The 13,880-nt window shown below is 36.9% G+C and overlaps 1 protein-coding gene across 1 annotated transcript; it reads right to left on the bottom strand.

The window, feature by feature from the left end:
• Positions 1-573: 573 nt before the first annotated feature.
• Positions 574-13,553, bottom strand: LOC121252153 (TNF receptor-associated factor homolog 1a-like). The gene is made up of 13 exons (XM_041151642.1): positions 13,387-13,553; positions 12,423-12,660; positions 10,282-10,393; positions 9,400-9,488; positions 9,232-9,300; positions 9,014-9,143; positions 8,041-8,199; positions 7,401-7,749; positions 7,042-7,154; positions 4,433-4,586; positions 2,836-3,308; positions 2,544-2,745; positions 574-2,122 (listed from the first exon to the last, which is right to left on the bottom strand). The coding sequence occupies exons 2-13, from the start codon at positions 12,598-12,600 to the stop codon at positions 740-742; spliced, it is 3,411 nt and encodes a 1,136-aa protein (XP_041007576.1). The 5' UTR covers positions 12,601-12,660; positions 13,387-13,553; the 3' UTR covers positions 574-739.
• Positions 13,554-13,880: the final 327 nt, after the last annotated feature.

Genomic DNA, 13,880 nt, shown 5'->3' with positions numbered 1-13,880 from the left:
ATCATCTCAACTTAACTCACTTCAACATCCAAACACACTCTTATTCAAAGGGGTGAAGGGAGAATTGAGATTTTCAATTAATACGCATTTTTATACCATTTCATACCATTCCATTAAAATGTTGGCATTGGAAAATCTTGATGTTGGTTGGCAGATGCCATGATACTTGGGAGGATCATTAGTTTCTCCAATGCGTTGAAAACAACCACAGCGGACTTCAGTAGAACGAGGAGTTGTTTTTCCTATCGATTATTATGCTTAGAAAACACATTAACGGCATACCCAAACTCACATATTTCTAAGCACGTAACCACTTTTCACCCTTCAATTTAGGCTAAAATCTTTAACGCGCACTATTCTTGAAGGACCAAGTATCGTCTCACCTCGAAGGAACATCTGTGACCGAGTACTTAATTCGGCTCCAAAAGCCATTTAGGTATGCCACAGACTATAGTTCAAACTGTTGAACTTTGTATCACTCGAATGGCAAACCGCGACGACAGCTTGGGTCAGATTATGCTGGTTCAAATTTCACGACCTCTTGATTCAACCAGTAAGCAAATCACCAGAACGTATCAAAAGCCTCATTTTTTTAACTACTTCAGAGCTGGAAGCAAAGAAGGCAGAGACAATCTTTACAAAATGTTTTCTTATCAAAGGATTATAACCTCACTCCAAATCTATGACCCAGCAATTTCCTCAAATAAATTATTACAATGGACAAGACCTTGGTTTCCTTTCAATGCCCATTTGAAGGCCGGAAGATTGTATAGCCGTTGACGCCACATGCCAGATTTGAATAATCTGTATTATAATAAGGGTAACCATCTCCCTCCGGGTTCCTCATGCCAAGTAGAGATAAATCAGCACCAGCACCAGCACCAGCAACCGGCCACTGGTTCAGAACTAACCCATCTACCTGCCCATTTACATATGGTAATGCCCCGCCTTGCAGAATGAAATCCCTCATTGAGTCATAACGACTGCCAGGAGAGTGATAGTGCTGTTGAAACCCATCATCATGGTAACTTCGCGATCGCTCAAACCTGCAAGAGCTAGATGAGGACCCCACATCACTGGATACACTCTCATCACAAGGAAATGTTAACTGCCTATTCAATAGCTGTGGCCCATTGCCGAGAGAATGAAAAACTGCACTTGTTCCTCCCATCCCAACACCATGTTCATCATCAAGCAGGTCATTAATGATATCCAGATGCGGGAACTCATCCGCCAATGCACCTTGGGTCTGCCGGCCAGATGCACTGGCTGGGAACTGAGTGGATAGTTTTCCCTGCAATCCGCTGTGTGCAGACTTGTACAGGCCCATGTTTTGAACATCATTAACTAGGGAAGAATGGTCATACTGCATGTTTCTGCTGGTTTCCTTTTGAGAAGTCTCCATCCAGTGGGGTCCATTCTGCAAGACATCCTGCCTTACCATGCCATATGGAAAACCTGATTTGACCGTGGTTGGGTCAACCGTCTCAGGGTTCGGGGGTAAAAACATTGGTGCAGGTATCAAGGTAGCTGATTGCGAGAATGCTGAGGATTGGTTCACCCCTGAACTTTGGGAGTTAGGATGAGTAAAACCACCAGTACTTGAAGCAACGGCATTACCCATAATGGCATTTCTATAGGACTGGGGAACATAACCATGTGTTGCTGGTGAGGGCTCGGGACCTAACCGGCCAGTTGCACTCACTGAACGGCCGAGTGGAGGGGATGTTTGAACCATGGAAACAACAGGAGCAGTCGGCCTGGGACCAGGAATTATAGGAGCACTAGAGGGCCTCGACATCATAGGGACATGCTGTGCCATGCCTTTTTCACTCGACTTCGGGCTTGCAACCTTCTGGATCTCAGGTCTGGACACACCAGTACTTTGGGATGACGTCATCAAAGGCATGGTTTTCTCACTCTGTTGGGTAACATTTGAAGAAGCTTTCCCAGGTGGAATAGGATCAACAATAGCACTACTATTCTTTGATCGAATGGTTGAGGCTGGATTCCTCGGTGGGCTTCTGGAAGAGGACGGTACTGCTGCTGTCCTATCTTTAGAGGGTCTTTCCACATCAGCCTGCTCTTTGATGCTTAGTTTCTTCGGCAGTGAAACTACTTCCTATAACATAGAAAAGCAACCTCCAGTCATGTTCAACTTGCCATCCTTTTGAGGGGAAAAAAGTTGAAATAATGTAAATAAAGTGGCTGTATGCAAAAGAAGAGACTTAAAAGGCATAAAACAGTGAACAATGACCTAAGAACACATAGTATGCAGGCTTTCAAATGGTATATGGGAATAACATGCACTAAGCACTGGTAAGATCCTAACTTCGAAGAAAAAATTTACTTTTTTGGCCATAAAACATCCTCTGCTGTGCTCCCAGATAAAATAGGAGACAATGAGAACTAGTATCTTCAAACCGTTTTAGCTGTAAGAAGTATATGTCAAACTTACAAGAATATTATATTGGAAAAAACTAATTACAGGAATATGGCCCAAACTATTGCAAAGCTAATCATGCCATAACTAGTTACTCCACCTTCTTAACCATATGCTGCTCAGACCACTTTAACGGATCCTGCAAGGAGAGAATACGCTCCTGCTCAGATTCACCAACTTTACAACTACCAGATAAATCGTTTAGATCTCCTGCATCCTCTGAAAGCCCAGAAGGCTGATTATCCATCTCATTTGCCCAACTACTCCCATCACAGGTTGCCTTAACTCGTTGGTTCCTTCCCCTACATAATTTAAGTGCAGAATCAGAAAAAAAATAAAGAACTTGTATTTTAATTTAAGTAGGTGTGCAAAGAAATGTAGCCATATATTACCTGCCAGGTGATTTTTGGTTTATATAGTTTGGGAAAGTGTTCCCCTTATAGGGCCCATTAGTCACTGATGGTACAGAGTCTGTAGAACACGTTGAAGAACTATCATCCATTATTGAATGACTCTTTCTTTCAACAACACCATTTTGTACAGATGACAGGGAATTAATTCCACTACTAGTGGCTTCCATTAGAGGATGAACTTCTGATGTGTCGGTATCCCAATTGACAGGACTAGCATCGCGGTCTTCTGAATCAGGCTGAGGAATTTCTGAAACACCATCTACTGAATCAGAGACATCGGAAACATCTTCCAGTGTATCAGGCTTCTCAACTGCAGGTTGCTCCTCCTCCATAATGCTGTCATGTTTTTCATCATTGGGGTTTTCCAGTTGGTGCTTGTCTTGTACCGCCATGCCAGGCCTTTCCTCCCTCCCCTTTTCCTTCCCTTTCCGGTTATTTCGTTTTTGTTTGGCCTGTAGTGTAAAAACAAATAAGTATGAGTCAATGATTAAACTTGAAACTTGAAAGCAATCTACTTTGTTAAGATAAACGTTAGTTGACAACATCAGCACTCAAAGCAATCGAATTTGGAATAACACCTTTTTCTGTCACGAGGATGTAGGACAACATCTGAGATGAATCCATAACAATTAAAAAGAGAGAGGGAGGGGGGGACAAATCACAAATCTGAACACCATAGAAAGTCTTTCAAAATCTCACATTTGTTTCCAAGTAGTTTGCATAATTAACACATCAATGTAGTGTAAAAACAAATAAGTATGAGTCAATGATTAAACTTGAAACTTGAAAGCAATCTACTTTGTTAAGATAAACGTTAGTTGACAACATCAGCACTCAAAGCAATCGAATTTGGAATAACACCTTTTTCTGTCACGAGGATGTAGGACAACATCTGAGATGAATCCATAACAATTAAAAAGAGAGAGAGAGGGGGGACAAATCACAAATCTGAACACCATAGAAAGTCTTTCAAAATCTCACATTTGTTTCCAAGTAGTTTGCATAATTAACACATCAATGTTGGCAAACCATAAAATAAACATGTAAGGAGGAAAGAAAACAGCAAGGAACAGCATAATCCAAATACATGATAATGCTTTGCTCCTTGGCTCAGCCTCAAAAAAAAGAAAAAAAGGTCCTAGCCATAAGTAGTCATGTTAGAAATCAGGTAACAAGGTTGAAACATTTAAATAACAAGCAAAGCACACTCCCTCACAGACATTCATAATAACAAGAGATGCACTTTTAGTGTGAAGATATCAAAGAAATGATGATGATTACTAAATTATTCCAACCCTATGTAAACAGTTGTTGGAACTTACAACATTAACTGCAACACCATCAACATATCTAAACTTTGCACACGTAATCAAGCAGAAAATAAAGGAACCATTGAAGATTACTGGACTCAAATTTAGTAGATGATTGAACTCTCTTGAGATTATGGTTGTGAGATTTTTTTTATAAGTAAATTTTTTATTAATATAAAAATAGGCATTGCGCAATACACACGTAGCATACAAGAGAATACACCTAGTTAGGAGCCTAGAGAATTACAGGTGTGAGAATATTAAACCTTATTTTTCTTTGATTTCTTTTCCTTTTCAGTTGCTCCGCGTTTTGCCTTCTGCTCACTTTCAGCAAGCCATGCTGCTGCCTCTTCTTCGCGGATGAGCTCCTCTTGCCTCTTCAAAGCCACAGCTTCCTGGTATGCTACCTCGATTTTATTGCTGCATGTAAAGAGGAACACATAGGGCATCTTAGGCACATATGGGCAAGTATACATGTTTACAATCTCATGTGTGGATTGAATCAGAGAATCCTATGATCAAATGATTTAGTCAATAAATTTTACCATTGTGACCAATCATCATGAAGCTTCATTATATGGAACAAATGCAACATTCTCTATTACCACAAAAAAAAAAAAAAAAAAACTAAAACAGGAAAATAAAAAGGACAAAAGAGAAGTGAATACGGAAAAGTGTTAATCATCGAGTGTTTGACACTTGGAGGATGACACCCTATTGTGTGATGTGGTGCATTTGGAGAGAACACAATCCCCCCAATTTTGAAGACCATGAGAGAATGACATTAGTATTAGAAGATCTGCTGTGCAAGACTCTTTATGGGTGGATGGAAGCCATTAATAGTTTTTGTTTTGCTAACTTTACAGAATTTATGGATACCTAGTTGGGGTTTCTCTAGTATACTTCCTGTGTGGGTTGTGACCGTTCACACTTTAATGAGATTGATTTATTTAAAAAAATGTAAGTATTTATAAAAAAAGAAAGTTACTACTACTCATTTAACCAATAACTTCACTTAAAATACTGGAATAAAATTTCAAAATAATTCTAACTTTAAAATCAATTGTCCTATTTGGCATCTCCCATCCCCAGGAAGATGAACAACTTCCTCGACTGTTGATGGCTGACTTCAAGTCAATTTCCGCTACACAATATAGAAATTTGCAAATATTGGCAAGCCATACTTCTGTTGCAAATTTCAGACTTCCTAGACTACCTTGCAGTTTTACATTCTTGATTCAATCCTCTGCTACCAGTTTACACCCGATAACCAAAAAAAATTTGACAAAACCATTTACAGCCATTACTCCACCTAAGCCTTGTTTATCAGTCCAAGTAGTCAATTCACAGTAGCTGCAATCCCAGTGTTGAGCATGCACGTCATACACTTGACAAGAAGAACAATGCTACAAAGGGCCATAAGACAAAAGCACATCTTTAAACCTAAGTTTCTTTCATAAACAAGTTCGACATAGACACGTCCAGAACTATTAATAGCTCCTTGGTAGTAAAAGAGAACTAAATATCTGCTCTGATTTTTATTTCACAACTCTGACATTTAATTGTAATTGAAAATTTTTCTAGAAAGACAAAAGGAAATATTGACAAAAACAGGGAAATTCAGTGTCCAGACCCTATACAAGCCTTTAACGTGTTAGAACCACAACCCTTTTCCTTGGAAGTGCATCTAGAGATGTAAGGTTAAAGGTGCCTCTCAAGGTAGCTTTCTTTGGTTGGATTGCTTCCCTTGGGAAAATCTTGAACCTGGATAATCTGAGGAAGTGTGAGCTTATTGTTATCGATTGGTGCCATGTGTGTAAAAAAGTGGTTAAACTGTGGACAATCTATTACTTCATTGCGAGGTGGCCAGGGACTTATGCCATCGTTCAGCAGGATCGGCCTTGCATGAGTAATGGGCAAGAAGGGTGGTGGATTTTTTTTCTAGTTGGAGAGGCCTTGGGGGTAATCCCCAAATTGCTGGAGTGTGTAAAACTATTCCCCCATGTCTTATGTGGTGCATTTGCCTGGAGAGGAATGGTCAGAGCTTTGAAGATCAGTAACACTCTTTGGATGAACTCAGAAGAATTCTTTTTCAATACCTTATTTTTGTGGACTTCTGTTTTGTTTTCAATGGGGCTAGTTTTCATGAATTTCTTGTAGCCATTTATAGTTCTAACCTATAACTAGGTGTTCTCTTTTGTATGTATTCTGTATACTCGTGCTATGCCTATTTACTTGATTCAATATAATTTTATTTTACCTATCCAAAAAAATATAAAAAAAACATAGTAACAAAGGCAGCACAGAAAAGCTGGAAATCCCAACAAAACTATAGATAAGACATGACAAAAAAATTGGTTCTATTGCAGATTACACTAAGCAAAAGTTATACCCTAAACAGGGGAAAATTAATTAAATAGAAAGTGACCTTTAGATTGATTATAAACTGAAGACTTTAGATTATATTCAAAAAGGCATCACTAAAGGAACTTGTTAGAAAGACAAACTTGCACAGGACAGCAACATCAAAGCAGCAATCTTTGGAAACACAAAGGCTAAAATACATTGAGTTATACCGGTACAGCACACTGTTATACAACAAATAGACTTCCTAGATATCCTAGGACTATCGACTTGCAATAATAAGATGCAGGGAAACTGCAAATTATGGCATCCATATTGAAACAGCACTATAAAACTTAAATTGACTCCACATTGAAGGTGGTCCACTTATCAAAAAAATTATTGAAGGCCGTCCATGAAAACAAAGGGCAATCAACAGATACAAAAATATCAATACTTGATAGAGGGTGGGGAGCACATGGGAAGAGTTTGCCATTTTTAGAATAGAAATTATAATTATCCAAATAACTACCTGAAAATATGGGCAAGGACAAATATCTCCACAGTTCTGCGACCCAATTCTGTAAGACGCCTCTCATCACGCTCAATAGAATCTTTGTTGAAGTCCTCTCCAGAGTTTCCATCCTGCATATAAAGGTAAATGATTGCTCAGTCATCAAAAGATTATAGCCTTAGCACCACAGGATCTGTTGCGACAGCAATTTCAAAAAATTCATTTTTGGAATTTTTGGATTCTTGAAAATTTTAACCCTACTCGTACTCTTTTAGAGCTCTAGAACTGTTTACTTCAGTTCTCCATATAATATTTTTGCAATAATATATGCAATCACAATAAAAAGGTTGGCAATAATCATATATTCAGCAGCACACCTTTGTACGATTCTGAGGACCCTTGTCATCTTTTGGAGGCAATAGATCCATGGCAGCCCTCTCAAGCAATGATAGGACATCATCGACCAATACAAACATATCTTTTTCCATGCGAACAATGGGGGCTGACATTTCTTCAGCCTCCAACAATTTCATTCTCCCTTTCTTACACTGCATCTGGCCTTCAAGAGCCTTTAAGCCACTATGCAAGGAATCCATTACCAAAGTAGAAGTGACTTCCTTTTCTATAAAGAAATGCTTCACAACTACTTTTAGAATCACATCCATCTTCTCCCTGGACATACGACGCCTAGCATTTTGGTCAATTCCCAACCAGAAAGCACGGAAGCTGCATCAATAACAAAACATCTTAATCATCAGAAAAAACAAAGAAATCTACCTCAACAGAAATATAACTAAAGTAGAAAGTTAATGGCCATAACAAGATAAAGCAACACATTGCAAAGACACAGCAGCTGCAAAGCTGTGTCACATCCATGACCATGGGAACCGGGAAATCATTTCATTACCAAAAACTTCTTAGAAAGACCATGTCTTCCAACATAGATTTTAAGTAATTATCACTGACAGAGTAATCACTTATAATTGATCGATAATTACAGAGGTGAACATGAAATACCTTGACCACCTAGCTTTATCATCTATCAACTTCCCAAGCTTGCTTCTTCTCTCTTCTACAAATCGCCGGCAAATCTGCTCCACATTTGTTAAATAGACCCTAACAAGTTCTCTCCTATACTGACAATCAAGACAACGAAAGGGCCTATCTGCTTTCTCCCTACAAACCAGAAGCCAAAAAGAAATGCTCGTGAAGATAAATAACTGCAGAAGATTAAACAAAGAACGTAAGACAACATACCTGCTCAGTTACAACTCTAAAGTCAATAACCGAAAAGACGTTTCGGAAGGGGAATTGGCACAGGTCAAAAATTGTGTACAATCAAAATTAGCTTAACATGATGTGTAACCTTCTAAATCATGTTAGAATAAATGTACATGCAAAATCAACTACAGATTAAAGAAAAAGTTCTGGCCCTATCCAGCTGCCTTGTGACTCTTAGAATATTTGGTTAACTAAGTCTTTAAGCCCCCTCTCCTCAAGTGTAATCCACAAAAACACAACCAGCAACAGGGAACACCTTAAAAAAGGTAGGACATGGATTGACAAAAAAAATCAAATAAATACATTAAATAGAACTTCAATAGGTGTAGTTAAAGCCTTCAAATTATTTGCGGTAAAATGACCCAATTGCTTAATATTTTAGCAAATTGACTAACAAGATACAGAATCGATCTTCTAACAACCCAACTGTGCCATCAAAGAGAGGAACTTACTATTGCAAAACAACGCAGTAGAAGAAAGTTAAGTCCAAACAGGACAAGCATATATTGCCATGCCAAAGTTGAACAAACAGAGAATACTGTTCCAAGGAAAAAAAAAAAAAAAAAACATCTGCCAAATTGAAATTCCTACGAAATTATAAATATCCATGAACGAAATTATAAATATCCATGAAAGGCAGTCACAAATGAAACATTTTGGGCTTAAACTATTACGCGACAGCTTCGTCAGTCAATTAGTTGTAGCACACCTTATGACTTGAACTTGAGCCTTTATTATAAGAGTGTCAGCATCAATAAACCCATCTGAAACTTTTGACAGCTCCATGAATTTTTTCCACCCCCAGTCATGCTCTTTCTTCCAGAATCGATGTAAAGTATCTACAAAATTTACATTTACTCAGTTGCACTGACACAATAATATTAAAAACTCCATAAAACTAAACCAGAAATTAACCAAACAACCAACCAGAATATTTAGATTTCTTTGGATCTTTGTTCACCACAGCTATAGTGAACTGTGCAAAATGACTCCAGCCTGTTTCACAAACAAAAGCAAGCAATATAATTACAAGCATACAGAACCAAGAACCATGATCACCGAAGAAAAATTCCAAGCTCCTTAGATATATCAAACCTGGAAGAAGTTTGTCATGATTAGCAACACAAAGAAACAAAGAAAGATGATTGCAGACGTCACAGCCTTGGGGGTAAATTAAAATGTACCTGCAACAAACAGAAAAAAGCTTAGGTTAAAACTAAACTGTTAATTAATCTAATAGAATTGACAGTTTTGCTACCGATCAAAAAAATAATATAATTAACAGTTGGGCGACAGCTAAAACTTGTCCCATCCATGTCATCGTGATGCACGCCATCAAGATGTAGACACAGGCTCCATTTGGCGCCTAGTTTTTTTAATTACGATTAGGAAGGGGGAAGGAAAAAGCCAATTTAAAAATTGGAAGACATTATCTAATGGTGACATGAAGCATATAATCATATAATGTTAGAATAATAAAAAAGATACCAATATTAATCGAATAATTATTTTTGCGATAATTAAAAACATTTTTTATATGTCAATTAATTCAGAACATATAGAAATCTTCTGTGAAGGACTTGGAATCTACCACTGCGTTCATCACTATTGATGAATAACAAGTTACATGTGATGTGACAGACAAATGATCTCATGGCTTCATGGTATTCTCTCTCCATCAGAAGTATAAGTTGGAATTTTGACATGCATATAAATTAAATAATGCATAAAATTCCCTTTTATTGACCTAAAATTCAAAGATGATGAGTGACAGGTGCAGGATTTCCTTTCATAAGCATAAAAAATACACATACAGTACATGGACATGGGTAGAAATACTTAAAGACATAACAATGCATATAGCCTGTAATGATCATGCATTTTATATACAACAATATTTTTACAAGTAAACATTTTATACACAACAATTATATGTAAAAAAAAAAGAATGCCAAACAGCATTTTCCAGACCCATACCATTTGTATCCGCCAACCTCAAATTGATTACCACGAAGTTCTCTTTTGTTAATCTGTGAAAAATTCTCTATCTTCCACGTATGTTTTCCATATAACTCAGAAGGTTTGGGCCCTATATAGAAGTGAACATGACTTGTGAACAATTAATTATACAAAAGGAACAGGCAGAAGTAATCAAGAACTTCAATATGATGGGTTTAAAAACAATTATTTGGGAAATGCAGGAAACTTAGCTCTTAGATAAATTTTTTTTTGATCGGTAACTTAGCTCTTAGATAAATAGCATTGGCAATTTTATCAATTGGATTTTATGAATAATTGGAAGTTCTATTAACCTTCAGCTCAGATGGTCAAAACCAAACAAAAAGAAAATGAAGTATGAGTATATGAGAACCCTATACACAAAACAATTCACCATAGGATAGTGTGAATATCACATTATTAATATAAAACTTCTACGGTATACTTAAGGTGAAGGTTGATATTTACGTTCTCTAGAAGAACAAGATTTTAGAAATCATAGGAGGGATGCAGCAAATGATCTTAGAAGTTTGAAAATATATCAATATGCAGCGAAAAGAGTGAAAAAGAAACGAATCCCGCATAAGAAAAGAGCTCAAAATAAATTAAAAGGAAAAGTCATACATTATATGTCGGAGGGTCAAAAACCCCACCACATTGTTGAAGTACAACAATAGTTTCAAATGGAAGACAAAGTACTTGCACAGACTACAAGCAAAAATATAAGAAAATAAATTCTTTCCATATCGTGAGAGGGAAAAGCAAGTATAAAAAAAATTAAATCATTAAACATACAAAATACATCATGCATAGGTGTTGTTCTTGTATATGTCCCGTGTACTTGGCTATGCCTATTTTTAATAAAGCTCTTACTGATAAAAAAAAGAATATCCTACATATTGACCAATATATTAGAGAGTGGAAAAAGGCTGCTAACTTTAGTTCCGTCCACTTCTTCATTTTCAACAGTCTATACGTGTCAGTAATGCATAGAAGAGCTGCTTACAAATAATCGAACAATCTACAAAACTAATTCATGTTTTATCATTAAAACTCTTTAAGAACTCTTTTATCATTTTTTTTTAATTTTTTGATCGGTAAAACTCTTTAAGAACTTGTTAGATAACTTATCAGAAAAGAAAAAAAAAAAAAAAGAACTTGTTAGATAAATCTAACAATCTAACAGGAACTTGTTAGATAAATAATCAAAATACTTGACAAGGATGTTAGCCAGATGAATACAACATTCAGCTGCCTTTTTTCCCCACTAAGACCAATCCAAAATTCAGTTTTCCTTTTTTTTTTTTTTTTAATTGGCACTGGGTATCTGAGAACAGCATTTCAACTAATCCAGTAGGTGCACAGGCCCTCAACAAGGAGTTTCCCGCAAGTGCATCTCGGGTAATTCAATGGGAAAATCCCTCAAGCTGATGGCCCCTAGAAATTGTTTACACCCAAGGGGGATTCAAACCATAGACTTGGAGGGAGTAGACCACCAAATCCAAGGTCTTTACCACTTGAGCCAACCCCTAGGGGTTACTTCAGTTTTCCTTTTTAACAGGCAGAATCTGAGCATTCAATTAGAGGCTCTTAAACAACCAATCTGACTTCAACACCATTCTTTTTTTTCTTTTTTCTTTTTTTTTTTTTTTTTAAATAAGGCTTCAACTCCATTCTTATGGAGAAAGAGGTGCTATCTGAGCTAGAGCTCATTTGCCTTAACTTCTTACTTCAAGTAAATTTCAGGTGTCTGTAAAGACCTCATCTTGCTGACTTTCATAGTATCACTCCCGCAGGAAAAAAAATTGTCTCCTAATGACAGAACCTTCCACTAACTCCAAGCAACAAAGATATTACTTTCTAGCTGAATATGATTTTCTTACAACCAATAACTTAATGCTGTATTCCAACAGGACCATTACGCCAAAATATACACTACCCTTGTAGTGCATTTTGGTGTAATTTATGATCTCTACATCTGGTTTTCAGTAATGCAAGACAAAGGAAAGAAAAATGCTTAAATATGCCTTTACATTACAGAATCGTTTGTTCATTTGAAAGGGAATTATTCGTCTACATGATGCATACTTGAAAGGGGGGATTGTAAGACAAAGGCATACCTCCATCATCATCATCATCAGAATCCCAGTAAGGAGGCGAAGTTGATGGGGTTCCGTTTTCCACCTGCTCGGAAGACCGCCATTCTGCCAATGCTTCCCCAGATTGGCAACGCTGCCCGGTTGAAATTCCCTCCACGGACCTTCCCACTCCAGACTCCTCACTTGCAGTTCCCGCCATTGCTCACTCCAAAATTCTTTCCACCACACTCCAACTCCACTTGCGAGCCAATAAGTGAACCTGTCATATTTGCACGACATATATATCAAAGTACACCAAAGTATTAACAAAAATTCCAAAAAACTGGCAAAATAGAAACAAGTGTAGATGTTCGTTTAAGATATCATAGGCTCGTGGATTCTATAGTCTACAATTTAACAAACTTTAAAAGCCTTTTGTTTGGCTGCCAGGAGTTTTCATCAAATGGGACATAAGAACCACAACCTCCACTCAAGTGATATTAATTCAACTATCTGGCCCCGATTCTTTTGTTCCTGTAATTTCCCAAATCCCAACGCAGCAAAAAACATTAAAAAAAAATGAAAATTTTGTTGTCTTTCCATTTGCCTCATTTTTCTAGTCAAGCAAAGAAAGCTCGACATTAAAAATTCTCCAAACCAAAACCCCTTGACACCGGCGCTCCCGGAAAAACAAAATATCAGTAAACCCTAGATTTACATGTCGAAAAAAATAACGTAAATAAAGATTTAAATGATTAAAAAAATCAAAGAAATTAAACCCAAAAACCCTAAAATGCAAAACCATCTAGACGGACCCAATTGCACGAAACACAGGCCCAGCAGAACCTGCGAAAATCCAAACCCAATGATCGCTGATAACAATAACCCAAAACACGATCAAATTCGAAACACGAGACGCCAAAAAACGCCAACACGAAATCCAAACAAATAACGGGAAGATTTAAATTTAGAACGACACCCCCGTAGATCGAATGGGCGTACGAACCTGGAATCAAATCGAGGAACAGAGCTTTGTCAATGGCTAAAGGAAGCTCAGAGATATTAGAGAAAGAGGAAGGGGGAGGAGAGAGAGAGAGGTCGAAGGAGCAGCACAGAGAGAGGGAGAGAGAGAGAGAGAGAGAGAGAGAGGCCAAAAAAGAAATTTTGTATTTATTCCAAATTATCTTTTTGAACAAATTTCTAACTTTCAGATTTTTTTTCTTTGGATAATATTATGTGTGAGATTATATACAAATATATAATCGACAAAAATAAAATAAATTAATTAAAATAAAAAGGTGTTAGAGGAACATAATAAAATAAAAAGGAAAATATTACTTTAATATCTATATTTGACATCTCATTTTGACACTTTTTTATTTTAATTATTTTTAAAATTTTTTTACTTAATACTTTAAAAAAAAAAGTATTAATGTATTGATATTTTTTTATATTTTTAAAAAAATAAAAAATCAATTTGACCTAACGGTAATTATAAAA

This window comes from Juglans microcarpa x Juglans regia, chromosome 1D (assembly GCF_004785595.1).
Source record: "Juglans microcarpa x Juglans regia isolate MS1-56 chromosome 1D, Jm3101_v1.0, whole genome shotgun sequence".
In the NCBI taxonomy this organism is placed as follows: domain Eukaryota; kingdom Viridiplantae; phylum Streptophyta; class Magnoliopsida; order Fagales; family Juglandaceae; genus Juglans; species Juglans microcarpa x Juglans regia.
This window is presented reverse-complemented; position numbering and strand designations above follow the sequence as displayed.